At 40.5% G+C, this 27871-nt stretch overlaps 2 protein-coding genes across 3 annotated transcripts in view; one reads left to right on the plus strand and one right to left on the minus strand.

Annotated features, from left to right (window-relative positions):
• wscd2 (WSC domain containing 2) overlaps positions 1 to 20544 on the plus strand; it is a 29626-nt gene extending 9082 nt beyond the window's left edge. Inside the window, exons 2-9 of one of the 2 annotated variants that reach the window (XM_028997146.1) lie at positions 4059 to 4779; positions 8759 to 8873; positions 9390 to 9574; positions 10423 to 10544; positions 13745 to 13919; positions 16338 to 16502; positions 17427 to 17627; positions 18122 to 20544. In XM_028997146.1, coding sequence (XP_028852979.1) covers positions 4407 to 4779; positions 8759 to 8873; positions 9390 to 9574; positions 10423 to 10544; positions 13745 to 13919; positions 16338 to 16502; positions 17427 to 17627; positions 18122 to 18474 — 1689 coding nt within the window. In that variant the 5' untranslated portion in view covers positions 4059 to 4406 and the 3' untranslated portion in view covers positions 18475 to 20544. The remainder of the gene's footprint in view (positions 1 to 4058; positions 4780 to 8758; positions 8874 to 9389; positions 9575 to 10422; positions 10545 to 13744; positions 13920 to 16337; positions 16503 to 17426; positions 17628 to 18121) is intronic. The other variant, XM_028997145.1, reaches the window with a different exon arrangement.
• Positions 20545 to 26032: 5488 nt separating this feature from the next.
• Positions 26033 to 27693, minus strand: cmklr1 (chemokine-like receptor 1). Its single transcript, XM_028996290.1, has 2 exons — positions 27654 to 27693; positions 26033 to 27531 (listed from the first exon to the last, which is right to left on the minus strand). The coding sequence occupies exon 2, from the start codon at positions 27499 to 27501 to the stop codon at positions 26464 to 26466; it is 1038 nt and encodes a 345-aa protein (XP_028852123.1). The 5' UTR covers positions 27502 to 27531; positions 27654 to 27693; the 3' UTR covers positions 26033 to 26463.
• Positions 27694 to 27871: the final 178 nt, after the last annotated feature.

Here is a 27871-nt window from a genome sequence, read left to right on the forward strand (position 1 = left end):
TATGTTGTTATAAAAAAAATCCTCAGCGGGATGCTGGGGCTTTATGCAGCTGCCCGAGGCACTTGGCCTTTTAAGGAGAGACAGGCGTGATGAAGGGGGTCTTACGCTTCATTCCACAAGGCCGGTCAGTCAGACTGACACGCAAACACACGCACGCCCCCTAATCTGAAATGAATGCCCCGGGCCCCCAGTTTGGCCCGATGTGACTGCGAACTCATCAGAATGAATTAGTGGAGACTTGGGCCAGGAATGTGAGGCTGAGGAGTTGGTTGTGGCGTGTGCCGTGGGCTGGCGCAGAACAAAGTTCATGACTCAGGCTCCTGTCACTGGGGAGAAAATGCCTGACGTGCATCATTTGCCTGTGTTGGGGTCTTTTATTGGGCAAATTGTTAGCTTTGTGTTCATTTCCACCCCTGGTTTTGTGCATTTGTGCCACTGAGGGGAAGTTTAGAGGCAGGGTGTCCCTGAAAGAAATAATGGTGGCGTGCTGGACTGCATGTGGGTGGATAAGTAAAAGAACTCCTTCCATAGATGTTCTGCTGGCAGCCCCCAACACTCAGTAGGCAAAGAGTATATATTCTCTTACACACACCAATGAAGCACAGTAAAGCAGACATGTATGATGATGATTGGGGCGTACAGAAGGTCATTGGTATTGGGATTTTAATATTTAGATGCTGAACCGTATCTAACTTGTTTTAAACAGCTCCTCCAGGCAGAATAATTGATCCGTTTGTCCATTTGTCAGTCGGGCATTACACAGTAATAGAGTCTGTGCTAATTCTGCACTGGACAGAAGAACACTGATTATTCTGTATCTCTCTATGAGGAACTTTTTTTGTAATTGCCCCTGGAGGCCAGCACGCTGGACTTGCCAGTGAGATGGCATCAGATTCAAATGGAAATGGTCACTGTGGTGACGCAGGGAGTTGTTCCAACTCGCCAGTGACACTCGCTCATCTGTGGAGTTTAACCATCGAAGTGTCCCCCTTCTGTACCAGTACAGTCCTGGTGCTAGTCCGCTTCCGATTGGATTTAACCATCTTCGATTTCAGCTGACAGTAGGCAAAATTCAATCTTGGGCCGCCATTCGGGCACTGTTACTTCTTTCAAGGACAGACTTGTCATTTCAGGTCACCGCTACATGCCAACTTCGGGAAAGCTCATCCAGTAATGTTCTTCTTAGGTATTTCTTTACATTCAGTATAGAACTTTTTGTTCTCTTCAAGAGGATGCTATTATGCTAAAATAAGCGTCTGTACTACAAGTTGTGGGTCTACATATTGTAAAAGCTGCCAAAAGGACATGTTATATCAAATAACATGGAACACGACACACAGCACATAGAAAAACGTTCGTGAACAGCCAGTGTGTTAAATACTGTTTCTCCGCTGGGCTATGAATGCGCAGCTTTGTCGTCTGTCCGTCCTCTATCTGTCCCCTTCATCAACTGTGCTGAAAATGTTTTTTTCCTGTTTCATTTATTTTGCCGTGTGGGGGAAGTGGTCACTCTGTGGGGATTTGTAAAGGATTCCTTTCAAAAATGCCTTCCATTTACATGAAATGTTAATACACAATAAGCCGTTTTTTTCATTGTGGACCATGCCCATACGCCCGTCATTTATGAACTCATGGCAGTGAAAATATGACCTGGACTCGGACCCTTGCCCATAATCCAGAGATTATCGCCTTGTCACACGATACAGTCATAGCGATACTCCTAATTCGTAATCTCCGTTGAACCATAGCTACTGTACTGCAGTATTCATCACATGAAAGATTAATTAAATGCTTTTGCTTACCGCTTTTCTTGGAATAAGAGCAGCTGTAAATTTTAATGGACCATTTGGAACTATAGGGATTATTCTGAGTCTTTTTCTCTACAATCCAGAGTTATATTTTTTTAATCTTTATGTGGAACACATAAATGTGAATGCTATGGTTAGGCTGGAATGGAGGATGTGGAAAAATCTGCAAATGTACTTGTTTTGTTTAATCTGAGCATAATAACATTTACACAATATGGAAAAAGGCAATACACTGAAGAACTGGAAAAGGCATTTACTTTCTTTATTTTCAATGACTTTGTTTGTTACCAACAATAATCTGTTTCAGAAATTATTTTTATTATAGTTCCAGTGTGCTTAACTATGGGAGTTGGGTGATTTCCTTTGTTGAGTTGAGGTTGAGGGGGATTATGAAGTCTTTTTTTTTTTTTTTGTGGGACCATGGTGGCCTAGCGGTTAAGGAAGATTCCACGTAACTGGAAGGCTGCCATTCAAATCCCAAACTGCCAAGGTGTGCTAGGTACCGTCTCCCTGGCTGCCCACTGCCCAGTATGATATAATCAATATTCCCCATATTATAAAGTTTATGATCATGATGTCATTTGACCAACTGCTGCTTAGGAAGAACAATAACAAGTTATTGCTCTTATTGTTTCAAAATACATAAAAAACAGCTGTCATTGGTAATTTAATGGTATTTAAGTTATTCTGTTTTTATTGTAAGGTGTTTGTATTCACTGTAAAAAAAAAAAAAAAAGTAATTTAAATACTGCAAGCATGAACTTCACTTTAATGTAATATAGAGTGCTTTCTGGCAACATCAATTCCATATTCGAGAACTGTTTGTTCATTGTAAGTTGTCTCAGTAACTGAATTGCCGTAGTGCCGTAGTGCCATATTGGCTTTTTTGGCACAGTGGGATTAAGCTGCTCAGGACACTTCTTGCTGAGTCCTCTGAATATGAGGTGAAAGCAAAGCAAGAGAACCTCTCTGTGGACCCATACACTGCAGTGGGAGTGCATTTCCCATTCGTTTGAGTGACCTTCAGTCATTAATGGTATTTGGCTAAATTACATGGCTGGCATCAACATACATGCTGACTCCAAACAACCTTTAATAAAAATTAGATCTGTATTCAACTTCCATTATCCAAAAATCTCTAATATAGAGAAAGTGGGTGGGTTTATGTATGTGGACAATTCTCTATGTGACGCACAGGGCATTTTGATGACACAAGTTTCTTTATCTCTATAACTATTTGTCAGAACTGTGAACAACTGTAACACCTATGTAGTACTTGTCGTGCATTAGTCCTGGGTAGTTCATTATAGGGTAATGACAAAAGACATAAAAGCAGTTTGCACGGGACACAGAAAACTAGTCTTACTTGTTAAAATGAAAATCCCCTGAATTAGAATCTTAGTTCAGTGACAGTCAGGGTCTTTTTCTGGGTCCTTTATTTAATAATAGCAATATAGTCACTAAATCAATGATTCATTTGTTACACGTTGTTTCATCTTCTGTCGTCTTCAAAATCTGGGACTGGCATGAAGGTATGAAGCCTCTGTGGCCAATCCGAGTCATACCTGGGAGACCTGAAAACAAGGCCTGGATTTGGATTTCTGAGCCCTACATAACAACGTTGTCTTTCTGTGTGCTCTTGTTTTTGCACATGACCCACTCAAATTTAATTTTAATGTGTATGTGTTAATTCATAAATGGGTGTTCTAAAGCCAATTTCTCAGTAAGGAAAAGGGTTTTACAATTGCTTGTTGCTGATATCTCCTCTCAGCAGTCAAGTCTGATTCCAGTGAGTATGAGAGCTGGTCTTATGTGTCAGTGATAATGTGGAACATGATCCAGCATCTTCGGGTTGCATTTCTGCACTGGACTGCGGCAGATAGAAGCCTTGTGATTTGTTGGAAAGCGGAGAGTCAGGGTGCTCTGGGTGGTCCTGTAGAGCTGGGTGGTCCGGTGACTCTTCTCTTTTATTATGGGGTGGACACTCGCCGTTCAACCAACATTTAACCTAAAGGGTTTTTATTTATTTATTTGTTTTATGTTGCCCCGTAAATCCAGCCTGCTGTGGATTATTTGGCCAGTGATGCTTTGTTTCCTGGTTTGTGGCGGGAATGGCTGCACATCTCCCCATATCAGTTTCTACTTGCTCTCCTGAAAAGTCCAAAAATTATATGAGCCACTTTTTCTGTAATTCCTTTTACATTCTAATTGCAGACTCTAATAACCTTCTTTTTTGTCTTTGGAAATGAGGATAGGGGCTGGATGGGAAGCCATTCCGTTTACGTTGACTGAAGGCCATGGCTCTGCTGCTCAGTGGGAAAGGAGGCCGGGCGGTGCAGATGATCTGAGGCGTCCGATAACGAGAGTGAAAGGAGTGCGGCACCGATCGCCTTTCGGCCCCAGACACTTCCATTTCACAACATGGCCCCTCCCTCTCCTCTGCCCTCTGTGGGCACTTAGAGAAAGTCCGACACTGGATACACGCCTACCCACAAACAAACCTGTGGCAAGGTGAGAAGGACTGTGGGACGATGGGAATGAACATGCCAACCTCGGACCTCTAGCCTTTGACTGGACTAGCCAGCCGAGTGACCCAGCATGGCCAGGCTGCTGCTGAAGGTTCAGCGCTACTTTCGCAGGAAGCCAGTCCGATTCTTCTCCTTCATCCTCCTCTACCTCACGGCGGGCAGCCTTGTGTTCCTGCACTCCAGTTTTTCCAGTGACCGCTCTGGCAGATCCCGTGAGCCCCTGGTCCCGGACACTGGCATTACCACAGAAGAAGGACATGGTCTTAGCCGCATCGGTAGGGTATTTAAGGGAAGTAAGAGACCCCTGCATCATTACAGACCTCATCAGATGAAGGCTAATGAACAGGAAACCCCAGAGTGGGCGAGCCGAGGAGCTGAGCACACCACCAGCTGGAGTCACCGAGGAAACAGGAGGACTTCCAAAGACACAGAGGACGAGCGAGGTGAGACTATATCTCAGCAGGGTGGAAAGGTTACAGCAGAAAAAATGAATTGAGCGATAAAGCATCTATTCAGTAATACTAAAACAATGTACTGTTATATTTGTATTTCAGTGATATATACGATTTTTGCAGCTGTTTGGAGACAAATCAAAAAGAAACAAATCTATATTTTACAGTTTGGCATAATGTGTTTGCATGTATATATATACAGCTAGAACTATAGGAGTTACCTATCTTCAAATCTTTGTCTAGAAGGAAAACAATAAAAACAACAAATGTATGCGAGATTCAGTCTGGTACCTTTAAACAATGACATCAAGACCAAGTGTATTTATACAGAACATTAGACTGTTGACCTGTACCGCTGTGCACTGTGTACCGCTATGTGCTGTGAAAAAGTATTAAGCCCCCTTCATGAGTTCTTATTTTTGTCACGTTTTTCCCACTTGAATGTTTCAAATCCTCAAACAAATATAACCAAATACAAATATAAGTAAACATAAAATGCAGTTTTAAGTGACTAGTTTAAACCAAAGAAATACATTTTCTATCAAAACCTAGAAACATAATTGCTGCCCTGTTAAATCGTTAACTTTGGTTAAGTCAGTATATCTAGCCACGCCCAGGCCTGATTACTGCCAGACCCATTGAATCAAGAGATCACTTAAAAAGACCCTGTCAGACAAAGTGAAGTGAGCCAAAGGATCCTTGTTGTGATCCAAAAGAAATTCTCTTCCACATGAGTAGGGTGGTAGTAGCCTAGTGGGTGACACACTCGCTTATGAACCAGAAGATCCAGGTTCAAACCCCACTTACTACCATTGTGTCCCGGAGCAAGACTCTTAACCCTAAGTTGCTCCAGAGGGACTATCCCTGTAACTACTGATTGTAAGTCGCTCTGGATAAGGGCGTCTGGTAAATGCTGTAAATGTAAATGTAAATGAGTAATTGGCATGTATCTGGCCAGAAAAAGTTATAAAGCCAATTCTAAGGCTTTGGGTCTCCATGAACTATAATGAGAGCCATTTTTTTTATAAACAGAGACAATGTGGAACAGTGGGGAATGTTTGCAGGAGTGGCTGACCTACAGATATTATATCGAGGGTGCAGCAACGACTCATCCAAGCGGTCATAAAAGAAAAACTTGGGTTATCTATGTGTAATATATACATTTGTTTCATCTGAAACATTAAGGTGTGACAGCACTCCACCTATAAAATTAGGGGTTCTCCAAAGAGTCACTCCTCTCTTTATTAGTGCCTGTATTTAGGGACTTGGGTTGCTAAGGAGGAGTGATATTCTAATTATGCTAATTGTAGAATTGTAAGTCGCTCTGGATAAGCCTTAAATGTAAATAAGCCTTAAATATACATGTACATATAGAATACAAAGGCTGTGACAGAATGAACTAAAAGTACTAGATATAATTCCAGAAGGCAGAATTGTAAAGCTTACCTCTCCAAACTACTGTAATACATAGTCCCTGACAAAAGTCTTGTCACTTGTGTACAAATTGACCTCAAGTGCCGCTGAAATATATATCTAATCAAGATTTTTTCAAGAAATGGCTCATTTTATTCCCAACAGCTTTTCAAATAATGTTTCAGTGCAAAACGAAACTGTCAAAGTATTCTAATATTCAAAGCCTTGTCATATGAGCTTCACCTGTGACTAATAATGGATCCATTAGGTCTCAGGTGTGTATAAAAAGAACCCCAGTACACTAGACCTTCACATCAACTGCAACTAGACCTCTGCAAACATGCCTAACATTCACCCTGAGACTAAAGTGTTGATTATCAAGATGCTGAAGACCAGATCCACTGCTGATGTGTTCCACTCCTCAGTGTTAAGTTCAGAGGATTAAAAAAAACATCTCCAGTCTCTTCAAAGGTTTTTGACAAACCCAGGTCAGGCAGACCCCGCAAGACAACTGCTCAAGAGGACCGTTTTGCCCATTTTCCACTGCAGCAGAGCTCCACAGTTTGTCAAATGAAGACAAGGCCCATGGACTGCTAAAAGGATGGCCCTGGAAAAGTGGAAGAAGGTCGATTTTTCAGATGAATCTTCTGTTAATTTACACGACAGTCGCCGCAAGTATTGCAGGCGACCTACTGGAACCCGTGGATCCGAGATTCACCCAGAAAACAGTGAAGTTTGGTGGTGGAAAAATCATGGTCTGGGGTTACATCCAGTATGGGGGTTTGCAAGAGATCTACAGGGTGGAAGGCAACAACAATAGTCTGAAATACCAAGAAATCTTTGCTACCATTTATATTCCCAACCATAAAAGAGGCCAAATGCAGCAGGATGGTGCTCAATCACATACTTCCATCTCCACACCAAAGTTCCTCAAGGCGAAGAAGATCAAGGTGCTCCAGGTTTAGCCAGCCCAGTCACCAGACATGAACATCATTGAGCATGTGTGGGGTAGGAAGAAAGAGGAAGCATGGTAGACGAAACCAAAGAATATTTATGAACTCTGGGAGGCATGCTGCAAGACTGCTTTCTTTGCTATTCCTGATGGCTTCATCAATAAATTGTATGAATCCTGGCCAAACCGCATGGATGCAGTCCTTTAAGCTCATGGAAGTCATTCAAGATATTAAATTTGGATCTCATAGCTCCACTACTTAATTTGTTGACATATTTTTGTATTTGCAGTAAATTAGATTTTCTGTATAGGCGACAACTTTTGTCTTGCCAAAATTTTACCTTTCAGTCTTGATTAAAGTATTAATTAGTTTCACTGATTTCAATGCATTAAACATCATTTGGTAGGTTTTTAGCTTTTCATATTTCTAACACCAATTGAATAATTTGTTACTAGCAGGTGTTTCTACAAAATATTTAAGCGACAAGACTTTTATCAGGGACTGTAGAGGTGCACCCTATTCTCATTATGTCACCAATGGGGAAGAACACATTTTTCATTACATGTAACACAATGTACATCATTAAATCATTATTCTTTTTAGTTAGTAAGCTAAACCAAATGATTAATTTATTTAGGAATATAATAATGGCTCTAGATGTAAGAGACCATATGGGGAATGTTCACTTGTGTCAAGTCCACTAGATTGCCCATCAGAACACTCAAATAAAATAATCTGAAAGATGGTCAACCACCCAGGGTTGCAACAGTCAATCATTCAAATATATCTCTATGTAGTTAACAGAAAGAATAGCGCATGACTAAAGTTGAAAATGGTATTAAATATGACATACATATGTTGACTGCCAACAGGATTACTAGTACTGCTACTGTTACAAAACCTGTACTTGGTGCATAAATCCTTACTGGCAAGCACAGTTGGTTACCTGGGTCATATACATACATAACAACCTGAGATCAGGAGTATCTGTAATATATTGATTGTTTGATTGATTGATTGCACTTTGTGTGCCATATCATGACCAAACATTGAGGGAGCCAGAACAATATGTATTTACATCCACTAGTCAGTTTGTAGGATGCAGAGCTGCATTATGTTGTATTAATTTAGTAAAATGACTCCCTCCCCCAACTGATCACTCATGGTTCATTCAACATAAACCAGATTGTACACCAGCTCTTTCTCGTATCTATAAATAACCTGATGAGCCAGGTCCACCTCTGACTTTTATTCAGCTGCAATTAAAGTAATGCGCCTCATGCACACACACACACAAACAGCCGAGGCAGCACACAGGACACGAAAGGCACAGATGGACAATAAATTAGATGAAAATGCGTCACTATGCTTGTGCGTGTGTGTGGTGGTGTGGAAACATGAACAATATTATAGATAGTTGCAACTTTGTGCCACTAGACGGCAGTTTAACATAAACTACAGAAAAAAGTTACATGCTGCAGCAACACAAGGCAAGTGTCTACAGGCAGAGTTGGCCCTGTGCAATTCTGAGGGTGTAAAAGTTACACATACCTTAGTAGGTCATTTCCTGAAACAAGAACTCACTTAATGCTGCTCTCTTTCAGCAAAATATATTGGCTGCTACATTGACGACACTCAGAAGAGATCCCTCAGGGGGGTGTCGTTTTTTGACTACAAGAAGATGACAGTCTTCCGTTGCCAGGACAACTGTGCAGAGAGGTGAGATCAAACAGCACTGTTGCCTTGTACTAATCTGAACTGGTGTAGTTCTGAGGTGGAGGTAGTTTTTTTTAATGGAGATCAGGGCAGGAACATCCTGAACTGGTGTAGTTCTGAGGTGGAGGTAGTTTTTTTTAAATGGAGATCAGGGCAGGAACATCCTGAACTGGTGTAGTTCTGTGGTGGAGGTAGTTTTTGTAAATGGAGATCAGGGCAGGATCATCCTGAACTGGTGTAGTTCTGTGGTGGAGGTAGTTTTTTTAAATGGAGATCAGGGCAGGAACAATCTGAGCTGGTGTAGTTCTGAGGTGGAGGTAGTTTTTGTAAATGGAGATCAGGGCAGGAACATCCTGAACTGGTGTAGTTCTGAGTTAGAGGTAGTTTTTTTTAAATGGAGATCAGGGCAGGATCATCCTGAACTGGTGTAGTTCTGAGGTGGAGGTAGTTTTTGTAAATGGAGATCAGGGCAGTAGTAACCTAAATGGATATCACAATTGTCACTATATGGTCCTGTAGGGGCTACCTGTATGCTGGTCTGGAGTTTGGGGCAGAGTGCTACTGTGGCCACAAGATTCAAGGGCAAAATACCTCTGAAAATGAGTGCAACATGGAATGCAAAGGGGAGAAGATCAACCTATGCGGCGGGGCCAACAGGCTCTCCATCTACCGCCTGGAGCTGAGTCAGGAGTCAGCCCGAAGATGTGAGTTCCCCACCCTATAGCGCAGTTCCCAATCATCGGGTCCACAGAATTTCATCTGCACTGAGGTTACCAAAATTTACATTAAACGTAAAAAATCTCAAAAACACACCCAATAGGATAATAACAACTATAGAATAAGGAAAGTAATACGGTTAATAAGGTAAATAAGTTTGTAATTAATCACTTTATTATTTTAATGCATGTATGTGGGAAGGAATAGGGTTTGGGGGTCCTAGCTTGTCTTGGGTGGCTTCATGGAAAAAAAGGTTTGGAACCATTGCTGAAAGGCATCATATACACAACTTTTCAAGAACTTTTGTTTATTCAATCACAATCACACAACATTACTATTTAAATTACAGAACAAACAGATCCGCATTAAACAAAGATCTTATGCATTTATGTGCACACACATCATCAGGTTTACAAAGAACTACCAACCAATTCCTTAATCTCTAGTTCTGCTCAGATATGCAGCAATCTAAAAGTTCCCTCTGGCCCGATTATGTCCCCACTGCCAAGTAACCAAAATGTCAGTTCCTGTTTGCTTACTTGTGATATCGCACTGCACTCCCCCCACCGCGGTCTCGTGATGGACCGCCTGCATGCAGAAAAGAGGAAACGGACTGTGTGTGTGTGTGTGTGTGTGTGTGTTGAGACTGGGGGAAGAGCATGATTGCCCCACAGCTCATACACTGAGAGCACTGGCTTCTACTCTTTTGATTTCATGATCTCATCTGTAGGATTTCAAAGTTCCCTTTCATATGAACAGTAGTCTCTTCTGTAAAAGCCTGTTGACCTCAGTGTCCTCTTGTAAACGATTGCCTTTGTTGCCTGTTTTGTTACAGATGGCAGCGCTCTCTTTAAAGGATGCTTCCACAGACCTGACAACGTCACATTGGCACTTCCTGTTTCTGCAGTTATAGAAAAGATGTCAGTGGACAAGTGTGTTGACATGTGCACAGAAAAGGTAAACTGCTTTGTGTTGTTTGTGAGCGAGCTGAATTATAAGATGCACTGAAAAAAATCCCAGATCTTAGTCAACATGGATTAACAAATGTGTACAATTATCTACCCCTGTGCCATATATCATGTAAAGCTCACACTATCTTTCCTCACACATCTACATACAAAACTCACGCATACACCATATATTCTTTAAAAATGTCGTGTGATGTGCACAAAAAATTGTGAATGCATGCGCGGCAGAAGTAGTATGTGTGCAAGGAAAAATTGGTGAATGTGCGAGATTTGTATGTAGATGCGTGAGAAATATATACTGTATGTGCAAGCAATGATTATAATGAGGACTGTGCAGGGAGCATTGCCATTGGCCAGCTTGCCCAGCTGGTCATGTCCACGGGACCACGGCTCTGGACGTTCAGACAGAACAGCGACAGCGGATTTAACCATCTTGGGAAAATGGCAGGAAGCACTGAGTCAAGACATTAATTTAATTAATAGCATAATGACATTGTCACAGACCTAGCTGAAGTTAGCTCCTTGTTTGCAGCTGCTTATTAGAATTAGCTGCTTATTAGCTCCGCAGGCTGCAGTATTACCAGGAGTTCAGTGAGTACAGTAAAGAAAATCTGTTTTAACGTTATGAAGAATAAAGAATATTTTAAATCTATATGTAGTGGTGATCTCTGTGTGCAGTCCAAAATTTGAAATATTACCACTTGTATGTCTCACTGATCACTGAAAATTTCACCTGTGCATTGGGTTATGATGAATGACAATTTCTTACTAGGGTTCATAAGCTTTGGGCCACTGAAAACCCACTTGTTTAGGGTAAAATAGGATGTGTAGAAATAGTACCAAGTGTTACAATTGACTATGCCATTATGCTATTATTTAAATGAATGGCTTGACTTAGTGCTTCCTCTCGAGTTGTTCCTGCTATTTTACCAGGTGGTAATATCCACTTTTCTGTCTGACTGTCCGGCCAATGGCAATGCTCTCTGCACGGTCCTCATTATAAAATTAGCTCGCACACACATCATATATTCCTCACGCATCTACACACAAACCTCCCATGTTCACCACTTTTTCCTCTCACACATACTACTTCTGCCGTTTTTTGTGGCCAGACAGTTACCTAAAGTTTGGATAATTACAGAAAAAACTTATATTATTGCCTTCCTGTTTGAAATTACTCTGGAGCATCTCTCTTTGATTTAATTGCAGCTGTCCAGTCTTTCTGATCGAGTGGATCTTCAGAACGACTGTATACATCTCCCAGCAATAAACGAAAAAAGTTGTTTAAAAATTCATTCAGAATCCTTTTTTGGTCAAAAGTGTCATCAGAAGAGGCTAGACGTGTAGATATGTACAATTGGCCAGATATACATTCTATACAGATTAAACATACTGATCAAATGCGACACGGAAACAGTTGTAGAGTGGGTGACCCTGTCACTTTTTAGATACATGAGCCAATTATTTCCCAATACTGTAATGACCAAGTTTGGCATTTGTTAGGTGTAGAACAGGAGAGTGCACGAGCAGACATCTTTGTATTGTGAGGTCTGAAGCATGAGAGGGGGAACAGTAGGACAGGGAGAGAGGGCAGGCACTGTTTGCGCTGTTACACTGGTGCACCTACCTTTTTTTTAGGTGCCCCTGCACAAAAGTTAGGTGCACCAAACTTGACTGCATTGCATTTTACAAGTTCACTTTTTTTTCTTCTTTTTAAATCGCTGTCCATATAGGCAATAGTGACTTGTTAATGATTAAATGACAATGTGGTTAACAAAGTTCTTTATTTGATTCATGCAATGGGGTGCAAAGGAAATGAACATGAATGTGGATTTTTATTAAACAAGGCTGTCTGGCTCCGGTCTAAATTTAAGACCTCATTAAAGCTCTAATCCGTGGCTACATCCACTCTGTCTACCTGACTGGTCCGGGCTACTTACCTCTCTCTGTCTCACTGCAGCATGCACACTTTCAAACATACAGGAATGTCTGGACCACTGCCAATCAGAGGTGTGCCCTGTCCTTCACAGTCTCTGATTGGTTTAAAAAATTTCCCCCAAATGGCTGTTTGCACCGGTGATTTTTTTAATTTTTAAAAAAAATTTTAGTCGCACCATTGAGAAATTAGGTCTCGTGTGACCGTGTAGGTTGCACTCTAGAGCTCTGCAGGCAGAGACTTCACAGCGGCCTTACAAGCACACGTACACGTTACCGTCGCTGGGTTACAGGGGTGAAAGAGTTAACTTCAGGTGTGGGTCAAGTCTAGTGGCGTCGAGGTGCAGAAGAGCCGTTCTGAATCAGGGTCCAGGCAGTAAAATGGCATGACATGAGACGTTAATCCAGGGCAAAAGGCAAACAGCAATGAAGGAACAAATTCATGACGATGAGCAAGCGAGTATTAGAGAGTATTAATAAAAAGAGGCCATCCTCTTCCTCGTCAGTTTCTGGGTGAGTGGGTTCAGTGCGAGGTTTGCACTTCCTGTCGAAAAACAGCAAGTGGGGCTGGTGTTGTACATCTCTGGACGGTCAGAGACTGAGAAGATCAACTTTTCCTCCATTCCTGCTTTGTGTGTGTATAGCCCACTTCCATTTATATTGGTCGTGCAAAAAATGTGTCACTGCGCGCAGCACTCAAAGTTCAACAAATTTCAACTTTGCCTGCGGCGAGCACACAAGGCCACCGAGTGGCTAACGCTATTTGTTAAACACAGCTCCTGACTGGGACTAAATGTTGGTAGAAATTATCCTCATCCCCACAGCACTGCAGTCATTGAAGGTGAAAATCAGTAGCTTTTTTTCCATCTCATATATCTTATGGGGCAGTGGTGGCCTAGCGGTTAAGGAAGCGTTGCTGGTTCGAATCCCGATCCGCCAAGGTGCCACCTAGGTGCCACTGAGCAAAAGCACCGTCCCCACACACTGCTCCCTGGGTGCCTGACATGGCTGCCCACTGCTCACTCAGGGTGATGGTTAAATGCAGAGGACAAATTTCACTGTGTGCACCGTGTGCTGTGCTGCAGTGTTTCACAATGACAATCACTTTTTTTATATGAGAGAAATATTAACCCTGCCACCCTGGAATGGATTGTGGGATAATAAAATAGGAATTACAATCATGAGCCTCAAGTGCATTGTGTTCGTGATTGTGTGTGGATGTGGTGTATGACAGTATGCCTCCTTCTCCCGCAGGAGCTGGTTCTGGCTGCATTGTCTGGGGACCACTGCCTCTGTGGGTTCCCTACCTCCCACTTCACACTGCATGAGCATGAGGATGAGCAGCTGTGTGCGCAGCACTGCAGTGGCGAGGACTTTGAGAGCTGTGGAAACGAAAATTACTTTGTGGTCTATCAGACCCAGGTTCAAGGTAAAAGGAGAATTGTATTTTAATCCACTATATTCCCAAGCATGTCAACACACACAAAGATGTCGGTTCTGCTGTTGTAAGTAAGATTTTATGTACAGATATCACACTATATATCAAAAGTGCAATATTCAATAATATGTAGGTATAGAGTCTAGTGAGGCAAGCAGGACTGTGTATATTTAACAGGATGTAAGAAGTCAGACAATCAAATGTAGCAGATGTAATACAGTCACATATTAATGAAGATGAAGGTATGAGTTCTGGTGAGCAGTCTTCTGTACAGGAGTTGAGTGCTCTCACATGACATATACTTTAAAGATATAGAAAACATGCAGGATAAAAGTCCCCAAGGCCGGGCAGGGGAGCACCTAGGACTCTAAGGTGCAAATTAATCAGGCACATTCCAGAACAAGGAACTGTGGTTAATGTAATGAGTGGAGTGAAATTGCAAAGCCTTTGACATCATCTTATCTTTTCTTAAGGTCAGAAGCTTTCACTTCTGTGTTTATGTTATAGCAGAGGAACAGGCAAAAAATGGTCACGCATGTGACCTGATTTCTCAATGGTGCAATAAAAAAAAAAATAAAATTCTGAGATTGCACTGGTGCGACCAGGCAAGGAAGCAGACCCATAAACTGCCAAGGTGCCACTGAGGTGCCACTGAACAAATCAGCGTCGCCACACACTGCTCCCTGGGTGCCTGCCATGGCTGCCCACTGCTCACTAAGGGTGATGGGTTAAAAGCAGAGGACACATTTCATTGTGTGCACCTTGAGCTGTGCTGCAATCACTTCACATTCACTGTATATGCCCTAAGTGTGGGAATTACTTATAAGCACAAAATGAAAAGAATTTTTTTTTCTCGCAAGACAGCTGGAACATCTCATCTTCTGTTCTTAAATGTGGTGAATGATGAGTTTTACTGAAAGTTTTCCGACGTCAGATTTCTGGGGTATATGCTGACACAGATGAGTCATATTAAACCAATGTGGTTGAGGTTTTACTTTGTGCTTCTAATCCTGCTTTCACAGGATGAAATGAGTCGAGATCCACAATGTGATAAAAGAATGTTATATTTCATTTTACTTGAAAGTTAAAGGTCCCATGACCTGAAAATGTCACTTTGTGAGATCTATTTATTTATTTCAGTGAAGTGATTGTCATTGTGATACACTGCAGCACAGCACACAGTGTACACAACAAAATGTGTCCTCTGCTTTTAACCCATCACCCTTGGTGAGCAGTGGGCAGCCATGACAGGCGCCCGGGGAGCAGTGTGTGGGGATGGTGCTTTGCTCAGTGGCACCTTGGAGGATCGGCATTCGATTACAGGGCCGCTTCCTTAACCGCTAGGCAACCACTGCCCAAATGTATTATTAATACAAGTCCCCTGGCCTGGTCCTTTGGTCCTGCAGTGGCTAGAACTGATGATTGGTGTAAAGAGTGCTTCGGTCATTCTGCTTTGCCATTCAGCGAGCAAAAGCTCAGACAGTCTGATATTGACTTTGTCCTCTTATGTAGTCATAAGGGGAAATGTTACTTCCCATGTCTCATGCTTTGTCCACCCAGAGAATTTTCCGGCCCAAAATTATCATTTCTACCAACTGAAGCATTGCAGTTGTTTGGTGATTGGATATAAAAATGATTTCCATTTTTTTAGTTCCGTCACTCTGAAGAACCAGTGGATTCATTTTATTTTTTCTCGAAAAACGCCGCCACGACGTACTGTTTGCACCAAACATTGTGGTGGGTGAATGGTGTTGATGATGTCATTTCCATGAATGCCTCCTCAACTTCTATAGGCCGCTCTCCTCCTCGTCCCACCTCTCTCCTCCTCATTAGCTTTTAAAGCTATAGACACCAAAACAGTATTATGGGACCACTAAATGTATGTCATGAGACCTATAAATGTCGCTTCTTCACTGTCTTGGAGAGGGATTTTTCAAATCAGCAAATGTCAATGATGACATTTTGTCACATCACATTGTCAAATGTCGAGGCTGGCTAGTGACTAGCTGTGGTGCAGTAAATGCAGTTAAAAAGTTAAAAGTGAAGTGATTGTCATTGTGATACACAGCAGCATAGCACACGGTGCACACAGTGAAATGTGTCCTCTGCTTTTAATCATCACCCTTGGTAAGCAGTGGGCAGCCATGACAGGCGCCCGGGGAGCAGTGTGTGGGGACGGTGCTTTGCTCAGTGGCTCCTCAGTGGCACCTTGGCGGATCAGGATTCGAACCAGCAACCTTCTGATTACAGGGCCACTTCTTTAACCGTTGGGCCACCACTACCCCAAGCATGATACCGTGCCTTGTTTTTATGTTTTGCTTTATGTAAACATACAAAGCAAGTTATGCATTTATGCCTCATTCCATAATTATGTGTCAGTTTTTCATGTGATTACTTTTTCCCCCTCAGATAATCGCTGCATGGACAGACGATTTTTACCAGCGCGCACTAAATTCCTTGTGGCTCTGGCTAGCTTCCCAGGAGCTGGAAATACATGGGCACGACACCTGATTGAACTGGCTACTGGACTTTACACAGGAAGCTTCTACTTTGATGGATCCCTCTATAATAAGGGTGAGTTCCTCGTGGACATTTTCATTTACATCAGGCTTCAGGGTGTGCTTATATTGTGATAGTAGTATGCGTTGGTGAAATGGCTCCAAGATTTAGATGCAGAGGAGATTAAAGCAACTGTGAATTAGAACAGATGCTTTACTTTAGTTAGCAGACACTTTTATCCAAAGTGACTTACAAGAGGAAGACACCAGCAATTTCTATATATTTTGAGTTTACAAAACTAAGAGCCCTGATAAGGCCTAACTTGTCAGGAAAAGAACATGCTCGGAAATTAAGTGCTAGACGGGGAAAAAAAATAATTGTGCAGTGTGTGTGAAATACTTTTTGAACAAGTGGGTTTTCAACTGCTTCTTAAAGGTGGTTCCACCAGCCAGGGACAACAAAGGAGAATAGAGTTGATTGGGATCGGAGACCCTGTGAACAGTCTCAGTCTCATTTCGTTTGCTGATCTGAGAGGGCGGGCAGGAGTGTAGCTGGCTAGTAGTGTATTGATATAAGAGGGTGCACTTCCATTTACAGCCCTGTAGGCAGCATCAAGGATTTAAACTAGACAAGAATGCATCGTGAGGGACATAGTTGTGATAAACAAGCAATGTGGTTTGTGGTGCGATTTGCTACTTTATCATAGCTAAAATGAAACAGATGCACGGCAGCAGGATTAATCATCCAGGATGCCTGCACGACCTGCATTATAAATAAAAATATCATAGGCTATTATTCAAACATGAATCGTCTATTTTATGAACCTAGTATAGACTCTACAGTTCACATTTGAAAGTCATGTTTACATTTGGTATTTCTATTGCATATTTTGTATATTACAAACAAATATTGCTTACTCTATAAATTATTAGTAAAGAATATCATCTGTGAAGAGCACATATCTGAAAAGCAAATTAATGATTTTTTGACATGATTCAGGTTTCAAAGGTGAGCGAGACCACTGGCGCAGTGGCAGGACCATCTGCATCAAGACTCATGAAAGTGGCAAAAAGGAGATTGAAGCTTTTGATGCCAGCATCCTCATGATACGCAACCCTTACAAAGCACTCATGGCAGAGTTTAACAGGAAATACGGTGGCCATATAGGCTTTGCTTCTCAGGCCCACTGGAAGGGTAAAGGTAAGATTTTTGTGTTGACTGTTGCTTTACCTTGACCAAATTTAATTAACTGTTAGAACTTTACACCGAGGTCTTCGATGTTAAAGGTGATTTAATTCTTATAGTCAATCAGTCCATTCCTGATGTTAAAGGTGTTAAAGGTCCATTCTTTAAAAAGCTGTCTCAACACAAATACAACAATGTCAGTCTTATGAACTATGAGCTTAAGAGTTTACCACATTCTCTGTGAGACTGGACTGTCTGAAACATTCATGTCCACAGCATAAATATTGGCCTTTGCTTCATACAAAGTAAAGGAAAACTGCCAACTTCATTTTCTTTTGGGAGAACCTGACTCTGCGGTTAAAGGAATATCACAGGCAGTTCTAGCTTGCAGCTGCAAATTTAATATGGTTTAATCATGAGGTTTCCAGTGAAGAGTAGTGTTGACCTAATCCAGAAACCTAAAAACTGTTCTTTTTAGAGCATTTCCTTATGTGTGTGTACTTTGACAGAGTGGCCAGAGTTTGTGAAAAACTACGCTCCATGGTGGGCTTCCCACACTCTTGACTGGCTGAAGTATGGTAAGAGAGTGCATGTGGTCCACTTTGAAGAACTGAAGAGAGACTTGTTCAGCCAGATGAAAAAGATGGTGGTGTTTCTGGGTCTGGAAGTGTCCGAAGATCGCTTGCTCTGTGTGGAAGGACAGAAAGATGGAAACTTCAAACGCTCAGGCCTGAGGAAGCTGGAATATGACCCCTACACCAATGAGATGCGAGCAAGCATTGATGGGTTTATCAGGATTGTCAACATGGCTCTTAAGAAGAGGAACATGTCTGGGGTACCTGAGGAGTACCGGCCAAGATGATGAAATGCTCTGATGAATTAGGAAAGGACCATCACCAAATATCATATTTGGTTTAATAGTTGTTTAAAATTATATTTGCTCTTTCATTACTGTGACATTGTCTGCTTTAGTATATTTATTAGGAGAAACACAACTGTCAATTGTTCTAGAAATCAGACATGCATATAGGCCTTAAGGACACTGGACCAATATCCAAGACAATCGGTTGTTTTTTTATGTGTGATGTAAAATATATTTAATGTCCTGGATTTTGGCTTTAATTTGTGTATTATTTTAACAGATTATTTAATGTTTCCATAGTATTTTATGGGTGTTAATGGCTTTTAATTGAAACGTCTTTTAATTCAGATTAATTTGACTTAATTTTACTGATTCATTTTGTAAGCATGGAGTATAGTTATTTCAGTGACAAACATGATGCTATGAATGCTAGGAAATTGCTAAGAACATTGCTTAAAATTAGATATAATATACCCAAATTATATGCCAATTGATGCAATTGATATATTATACATAGCCATGAATTTATTTATATCGCATTATACAGGTAATGACACTAAATTGATAGGGCGTTTCTTAAAGGTGTTAGATTTAGGCTACTGAAAAAACAATTATGAAAAATGCAAAAGCACTCATCACCCCTTCACTAAATCATATTCAGTTTTTCATTGCTTTATTTTGTGTTATGTGTATGTTCTTTTGAAATAAATATAGGGGATGCAGTAGTTTGACCTTTGATATGTTCACCCTGTAGTATGGATTGTAAACTACATTAGAAATGACATTTTGATGATTCAATGGAGATTAACATTTGAGGCTGTGTAAAAGGTGACATTTTCATGGTGCTATATGTTTTAGCACTTTGCTTAAGTTTGCTTATGTCACAGTCAGTTATCCACCCAGTGGAATGTTTGGTTTTAAACAATAAAACGCATGTCTTGGTGGACAGGGAGGAAAATTGAGTTCTTAATTGACTCAATTGACAGTAGTGGGTTTAATTATCCAGAAGTCTGGCTGATGATCTCTGATGTTGCAGTAAACCATAGCAAAGTATATAAAAGTGAAGTGTAGTGACAAATATAATGTGGTCCCCTCATTGGATCAGCCATGTACTGTCCATAAATGCTCAACTTTCTGCTCTAATAAATCTATCATTTATATATTTATTTTAGAAAGGATTATTCTAAAAGTTTAGTCATTTTTATGGAGTCCATCTGTAGGTCATCTCTGTTTGCTGAGGTCTCAAATATGTCACATTAAGCAGTGTGTTCATCACATGAAGACACATTGGAATTATAATCAAATAGTTGGTTTAATGCTTTATCCTTATTGGCTTTGTTCCAACATCTTTGCTCTGAACTTTGTTCCATTGCAAACACCATAGAAACACATTATTGAGCACTGACTACTGAAGTGAACTGAAAAAAAGACTGGTGTGAGGGATGTTGTGATATATTTTTAAAGCCATTGCATGTACCAAATGCATGAAAATATGCAATATATGTAGCATATGTTGCCATGTATATATTTTTATAAAAACTTTTTTATAAAAATATTTTGGGCAATATACAATTATTAAAAGTATATACACAAAAAGACTACAATGGGATTTTTAATACAAACGTTATGTTTGTATTAGAGCAGAGGAAGTGCTTGTTTGATTTTTATTATGTCATTGTTTTGGCTTTATTCACCACTGTTGGGTATTGCAGATAATGCAGGATTATGACTTAATATTCCTTATTAACACTCTTTTTAGCACTAAAAAAGAGTGATAAAAGTTATTTCCTAAAATGAGAATAGTGAAAGTCACACTATAGAACGAAACGGAGTTGTAGCCCTAACTCAGAGGCATTTGACAGAATTACATAGTAAAATACATACATGTCAATATTTTTCTAATGTGTACACATATTGAATAATAAAAGAATCTTCTTTTATAAAAGAATATTCTTTTATTATTCACCTATATTTTTGTATATTGTACTGTTAAAGAGGATCTTTAGTTTATCTGAATGTATTTTCTACTGAACAAATGTACCAGACAATAAATAAAAAAAGAATCAATGAGACTGATTAAAATACGCTTTTTGGATATGATATTATGGAATTATACACTTATATATCCTTCACTTCCATATTAATTTTTTTGTATTCTCTTAAAATGTCACAGCACAACACAGATTATGCAGAAACACATGGTTATGTGTTTTATGTGTGTAAAGCATGGTTTATAGGAAAAACAGTTCAGTAGCTTACAGTTGTTGACACTGATTACTACTTTACTAAGCAATTTCAAAAAGCAACATCACTCACTCACCTATGATGATAGTCAAACTAAAGCATATTTACAGTATTATGAACAATTTACAACAATTAATGACACATTAAAGCTCCACATGTTTAAAGGCATGAATAACATTCTGCAGAACATTTTCCTTTAATGGATCATGAAACATTGAACAAATAGTTATAAACTACCATTAATTTGAAGGTGTAATAAGGAAGCCAGCAGATCATGAAAGTCATGACCTTCAGTGGCTTGGACAACTTTATACTTGGACTCATACACAGCTTCTACATTACAATATAAATATAATATAATAATATAGAATTTTATATAATATAATATAATATAATATAAAACAGGTGATGATGGTCAGAAATGGGACAACAAATCCCCACACAAAACGATTCACCTCCACAGGTTCTTTGGTGTTAGTTTGGGAGTTAGTCATTCATGCATGTGTTTATGTTGCCCATCTTTCAAAAGGCTAAGGAGGGTACAGACATTACAACAGCAAGAGTCAAGACTAGGATGACAACACCAGAAGCCTTCGGCACAGTTTGATGGTTTTGAGCCCACACAGGAAGCGGTCTATACTGATGACAACCAAGATGAACACACTGCTGAACATGTTGAGAAGCAAGATGAATGTGATGAATTTACACAAAGAAAAAGTCCAAGCTCCCAGTTGGCTTTTACCATATAGTCAATATTAAATGGGTGAATAGGATATCAGATGCTGCAAGACTCAGGTACTGGGTGCTGTTGATAGACATCTTCATTTTCAGACCAGCAATCCAAATGACCAGACCATTTCCAAAAATCCCCAGTAGAAAAACTGAAATGTTGGTGAAAATGAGAAAGACTGAAATGTCAGAACTCTGTCTAGGCAAATCGACTGAACCTTTATAGTCATAGTCATACGTTGTATTTTCTGCCATGATTCATTGACCTGAGAACAAACAGATTGTCATTTGTGAAGGTTTTTGTTCTGTGTCTATAGTAACTATCATTTTTGTATGATTTGCTTAATTTGTTTTGGTAATTGATAAAACTGTTTTGCATGTTGTAAATTAGTTTTATTAAACGCTTATTAATGAAATGTTCATTTGATTTGCAATTCAGTTTGCCAGCGTCATCAGGTGATTCGCTTAACAGTTAGGGTTGGGGTAGCGTTACGTTAGGCTTCTGACATGGTGGCTTTTGGAGTCCGAATGGGGAAGTGGTACGGATTGGGTACTGACCACTCGCTTGTAACTCTTACAAGGAAGGCAGGGCTTTAAAAAATCTATACATTGCAAGAGCTCACAGGGTCATGGCTGGGAGCTCTAAACCAGTATGTCTCATCTGTTCAGAAACCGTGGCACTTATTAAAAGTGCTAATGTGAAACGCCATTATGAGACAAAACATAAAGGTTTTGAACATACCCACTCAAATCTGAAATCAGAAAACACACCAGAGTCAAATATGACCAGTCATCCAGGATCCTGAGTTACACATTCACTGCCAAACAACGTGCAGCATCCACTGACTTGTGTGACTGTTCAGCTGTTACTCTATGTCAGGTTTTTCAACACAGACCACAAAGGAGACCTTTTAGGGTCATCTCCTCTCAGACCAGTACAAGAGGAGAAGACATCTAGTGAAAAAAAATCTACCTGGCCATTAAGAAGCTGTTAACAAAGAGCGGACTAGAGCAAAAAAAAAAAAAAGTGATTTCAATAACCACAGACAGAGCCCCTGCTATGATAGGGAGAGAGAAAGGAGATGTAGCAAGACTGAAAGACGACAATCCTGTGCTCATATCTTACCATTGCATCATTCACCAATTTGTCCTCTGTGCCTCCCTTTTAGAGGGAGGCTGAGGTGATGGAATACAATGATGAAAATGATAAATGTTCTTAGGCCATCCTTTTCCCACCAGCATCACATGCTCAGGGAATTCCTCAGAGAAGTTAATGCCAATGCTGATGATCTAATGCTGCACAACAATGTGAGATGGCTCAGCAAAGGCAGGGTGTTAGCATGCTTTTCGTCCTTTAGGAGGGAAGTAGCATCTTTCTTGGCAGTAAAAAATCTGAAGGCAAAAGAGTTTTCTCTCTTTTCAGAAAATGAGAAACAGATGGACAATGTGGCCTTTTTGGGCAGTGGTGGCCTAGTGGTGGGCAGTGGTGGCCTTGCGGTTAAGGAAGTGGCCCCGTAATCAGAAGGTTGCCGGTCCGAATCCCGATCCGCCAGCAACTCACCATGGACAGCAACTCACCATGTTCATTCAGAATCCATTTCTCATCACTGATGTCAGAGGGTTCTCAATGGAAGTCACACAGCACTTTGAATGGGCAAATGCTGGGCCTCTCCAGATGGAATTGTTCAATCGCCCTGGAAGATCAGTTTGTAAGAACTGACCTCTCCACTTTCTGGCTTCAACTGGTTCCTGAGACAACTTTCCCTGTTCTGAGCAAAGTAGCCTTGTATATCTTGACCATGTTTGGCTCCACACACCACTGCGAGGCAGCTTTCTCCACAATGAACATAATTAAAACAAAATATTGTTTCAGGTTCACAAATGAGCACCTCCACATATGTAAAATTGCCCTGATTCCATTCAAACTCAGGTTTAAAATCCTGGCAGGACAAGCTAGAGCTCACTGAACAAAAAAGTGGGGTTGAATATAAGAGGGGCAGTAAGTGAACCTCTAAAGCTGTTCAACTGTTAAAATTGCTTGGTTTATCTATAAAATGTGACACAAAAAAGTTCAGTACTTTATTTAAAAATGCAATGAAATGACATTTCAGTTATTTTCTTTTATTTTGAAATGCAGCCCTACTCTTATTTAGTAAACAATAGAACATACATATCAGAAGTCATACATATGTTCAATGTATTGTGACAATAAATATTGTCCAAAAGTTTTTGAATTGTACTGAATTAATTTGATTTGACAGTTAAGTATTAATTACATCCTATGTTGTTTAAACAAATAGGATACTTAAATATATATATTAAAATAGTTACAACCTTCTGTACCTTTCTAAAAATCTTTTTTAAATGGACCTCTTTTAGTTGAATACCATCCTGGCATTCACAGCACCAAGGTCAACACCCTCTCATGACTTCACACGGGGGACAGGAACACCTCCTAGTCTGACCACATCATCTCCACCACTCACATCCTGGCACCAGTACGGTGGACCTTGCTCCAAGATGTCCTAGCTGAACCACCGCCACCTCACCTCTGCTAACATGTCTGATAAATGCTGTAAATGTAAATGTAAATGTCCTGCAGTGGGGACACCATGATTCTCTAGCCAGTCGTCCTGGCCACTAAAGAACCCAAGAGTTGATCCAACGCGTCTTCTGGTGACTACGTCTGCCCGGCGACATCTCTGTCTCTGTCACAGCCTGTCCGGTCTGCACCACAGACAAGGCCAAAAACCAGTGGTCTCACATATCCATAGATTTTATTACAGGCCTACCACCTTCTCAGAAGAAGACCACAAGAACATCCTTGGACCACTTCCCCAAGGCTGCGCGTTTCCTCGCACTCCCCGGACTCCCCACAGCCTTTGAAACAGCCACTCATGTAATCCAGGAGATATAATATGACACCCCACACCTACACCTGAGGGTCCAGTCCTGGCAGTGAACCTGTGAGTCCAACAACTCCATGGCACCTGGGACCACATACACCGTGCCCTGGAGCACACAGCCAATGTGATGAAACGACAGGCGGACCAATGATGTCAGCCCACCCTTATTTATCATCCCGGGGACCCGGTTTCCACCCAGGGAATCCCCATGCCGTCCACGGCTAAGAAGCTGGAACCATGATTCATCGGCCCCTTCCGTGTACTTCAACCCACTGGCGTACCAACAGTCACTTCCCTGGTCTCATTGAGTAAGTCCTGTGTCTGTCGTTGGGGTTGAGTATCTGGTAGACTGGGAGGGGTAAAATCTGGAAGAACACTCCTGGGTCCCACGGCAAGACATTCTGGACCATGCCCTCCTCCAAGAATGCAACGATTTTCACCCATCAGGTGCCAGGCCTAGAAGGACCCCAATCCAGGAAGAAACCCCAGTCCAGCACAACAAACAAAATTTAAAAATGGCCATTCACAGTACAACATATACAAACTCATTTGTCGGAGTCCACACTGATCCTCAGAACCTGGCTGCACACGTCATCTAACCCATCACATCATCCGTGAGTCTTCCACGCCAGCCCCCTTCAAGCAAGTCATTGAAAGTTCCCACCAGATACTGAGTGGGTAGGGTGCAGGGAGCAAATGTAGTTGCAAACAATTAATTTCATTTTTCCGTCCCTGGACTCACATACAAATACAAAACAGAATATTGTCCATTGTGGAATAAACAAACTGGGATTTATAAAAATATAATATGAGATTTCTGGTGTGTGGCTGATTGGTGTGAGTGTGACATCAGATGCATAAGAGGTGGTTCACCCTATCTGGGAGAGAGTATTACATACATACGGCTTCAGTTTTGGCCATTACACCATATTTTCTGTTCATGCTTTTTAAAAAGTTTGTATTTTGTCTCATGGAAATGTAATTAATAGTCTTAAGAAATTAAATTAACAGGGAACAGGTTTACTGATTTGAAATAATCTCACAAATGAAATAGATACATGGAAAAGTATGCATTTACACAACTGGAAAATTATTACTGCATGAATATATATGAATATATATAAGTTAGATAATGCAAGATATATAAATAAGTGAAGAGACCAAATAAGCCCCAGAAAAGAAGAGCTTATCTTGTTCATCTTTTTGTCATGGTTGGGGTGATGTCAGAATGAGGAAGTTGTGTTCATATCAACAACAAGAACAACATTTAGCCCAAAATCACATTAAGTGGGCTTATCATTCATGCCTCTACTGCTAGGGTTTAAACAGTTGTTAAAACGTTTTTTTTGCAGTTGTCCTTCCTGTAGACTTTGTCATGAATCTTTTAAGATTTCATTTCACCAGTGGTCAACTATTACTTCCAAAACTGCTGACTGGTCAGACAGTGACTTCTAGATAACTAGCAATATTTTCCAATATCTAAGAATATAACTGTGACCATTCAACACAACAGGACAGACAAGCCATGGTGGGTGGAATATATGCTAAAATCTGTAATCCATAATAAATAGGTTTGATACATGAGTAAGATACCTGAGACCCTGAAAGGCACGAACAAATAATGTTTTTTTCCTATAGACATTAGCAACTGAATACAACAAAAACAACTAGAATTCGGATGAAGAAAAAAAGGTGGTTTTTAGTCAATTTATTCCATTCATTAAACATCAGCATCTTCATATTTCCAAATCTAGAAAATGATGATCACAGGAGATGATTACTGTGGTGTTACCAGAAGCATGGAAGAGTGAATACAACATGACTGTATTACAATATGAACTGTAAAGTAACACTAATTATACAATTTTTATCATGTGGTGATTCAAAGACAATCAGCTGTTAAATGTATTGCTCATATATATTTCCACATTATATTTTACTCAACATACAAAACAAACCATGAACATGGTTGTTATAATACTGCTAAATAAAAGTTCTTAGTAAATGTCATAATCCTGCATGATATTTCATTTATATAATGACGTGTATAATGGACTGTTTACTTTTGATTGCTCCCTTCTGGCCCCAGTTGGGTATTTACAGCCAAGCTTCAGATATGAGTGGAAGCTCTTCCTTCGACTGAGCTTGAACGGGACAAGTAGCGGCTAGTAGTTCTGCCCTCCTCTGCCATGGCATTCTCAATTTTTGACAACAAGGAGCTCTTGAATTTCTTTCTGAAGTCATTGCCCATAAAGACATACAATACAGGGTTGAGAAAACTGTTGGCTGTAGCCATAATGGTACCTATCTGAAGTCCAAAGCTGAGCAGATCCTTGTTAAAATGACTCTGGTTCAATTCTAACAGGACAAAAAAGTGATATGGGAGCCAACAAATAAAAAAAGTGGCTACAAGCGCTGTCATGACCTTAAGTGGCTTGGAAGATTTCATCATTCGATTGTTTCTGAGCTTCAGCATGATGATAGAATAGCAGGCAATGATGACAATGAACGGGATTACAAATCCAAAAACGAATCGACTTACTGCAATGGATTTGTGGCTGTATGGGTTTGCGGTATAGTTGTTGAAACAGACGCTCTTTCCTATGTGGCTCTGAACATCTCGGAAGATGATGGATGGTATGCTCAGTGCTAAAGAAAGGACCCAGGCCAGGATGACAACTCCAGATGCCTTGTTCACAGTGCGCTGGTTCTGGGCCAAGACAGGAAATATTACAGAAACTGACCGGTCGACACTGATGACCACCAAGAGGAATATGCTGCTAAACATGTTGACAAACATCATGAATGAAGTAAACTTGCACATGAAAAGTCCAAAGGTCCAGTCCTGGCTGATCATGTATGCAATGTTGAATGGGTGAATGGTACAGAACATGAAGTCAGACACGGCCAGACTCAGGTACCATGTTGTGTTCACTGTCTTTGACATCTTCAGGCCAGCAATCCAGATCACAATGCCATTTCCTAGGATTCCCAAGAAGAACATAATAATGTTGACTATGACCAAAGCAAAACAGTTGATATCCTTAAAACAGGATGAATGTCTTGGGTCCACCACAGTGTCATCTGTCCCATTTTCAGCAGTTGTGTAATTTTCATAATCAATGTCAAAATGGAAATAATCTTCCATTGTAGCTTTGTGATGTCTTCTTCGCTTCCTCTGTAAACAATGAAACTATTATTTTTACAGTTCATTAATAAATATTCATATTTTACTGCATGTATTAAAATCCCAATAAACACCAACATAAATGGCAAATGTACCATAAACCACAAACATACCCAGCAAACACAGCATCACATCTCTTTCAAACACCTTCCTGGAAATGCAGGAACCCAAGTCAGAAGTTTCTTCTTTATAGAAGGGCTGTGACGCCCCTTTCAGGTTTTGAGTAATTTTAGAAGCACAGCTGCTCACTGTTTAGTTTCGTAAAAACAACATTTAGCCTATTCCACATTTTAAACTTCCTCTTCCCTTGAACCCGATCCATGAAGATTTC

Source organism: Denticeps clupeoides, chromosome 11 (genome assembly GCF_900700375.1).
Source record: "Denticeps clupeoides chromosome 11, fDenClu1.1, whole genome shotgun sequence".
Taxonomy (NCBI): Eukaryota; Metazoa; Chordata; class Actinopteri; order Clupeiformes; family Denticipitidae; genus Denticeps; species Denticeps clupeoides.

Bases quoted from the DNA above. Each gene is read 5' to 3' on its own strand.
- cmklr1 (XM_028996290.1), bottom strand. From the start codon at position 27,501: ATGGAAGATTATTTCCATTTTGACATTGATTATGAAAATTACACAACT.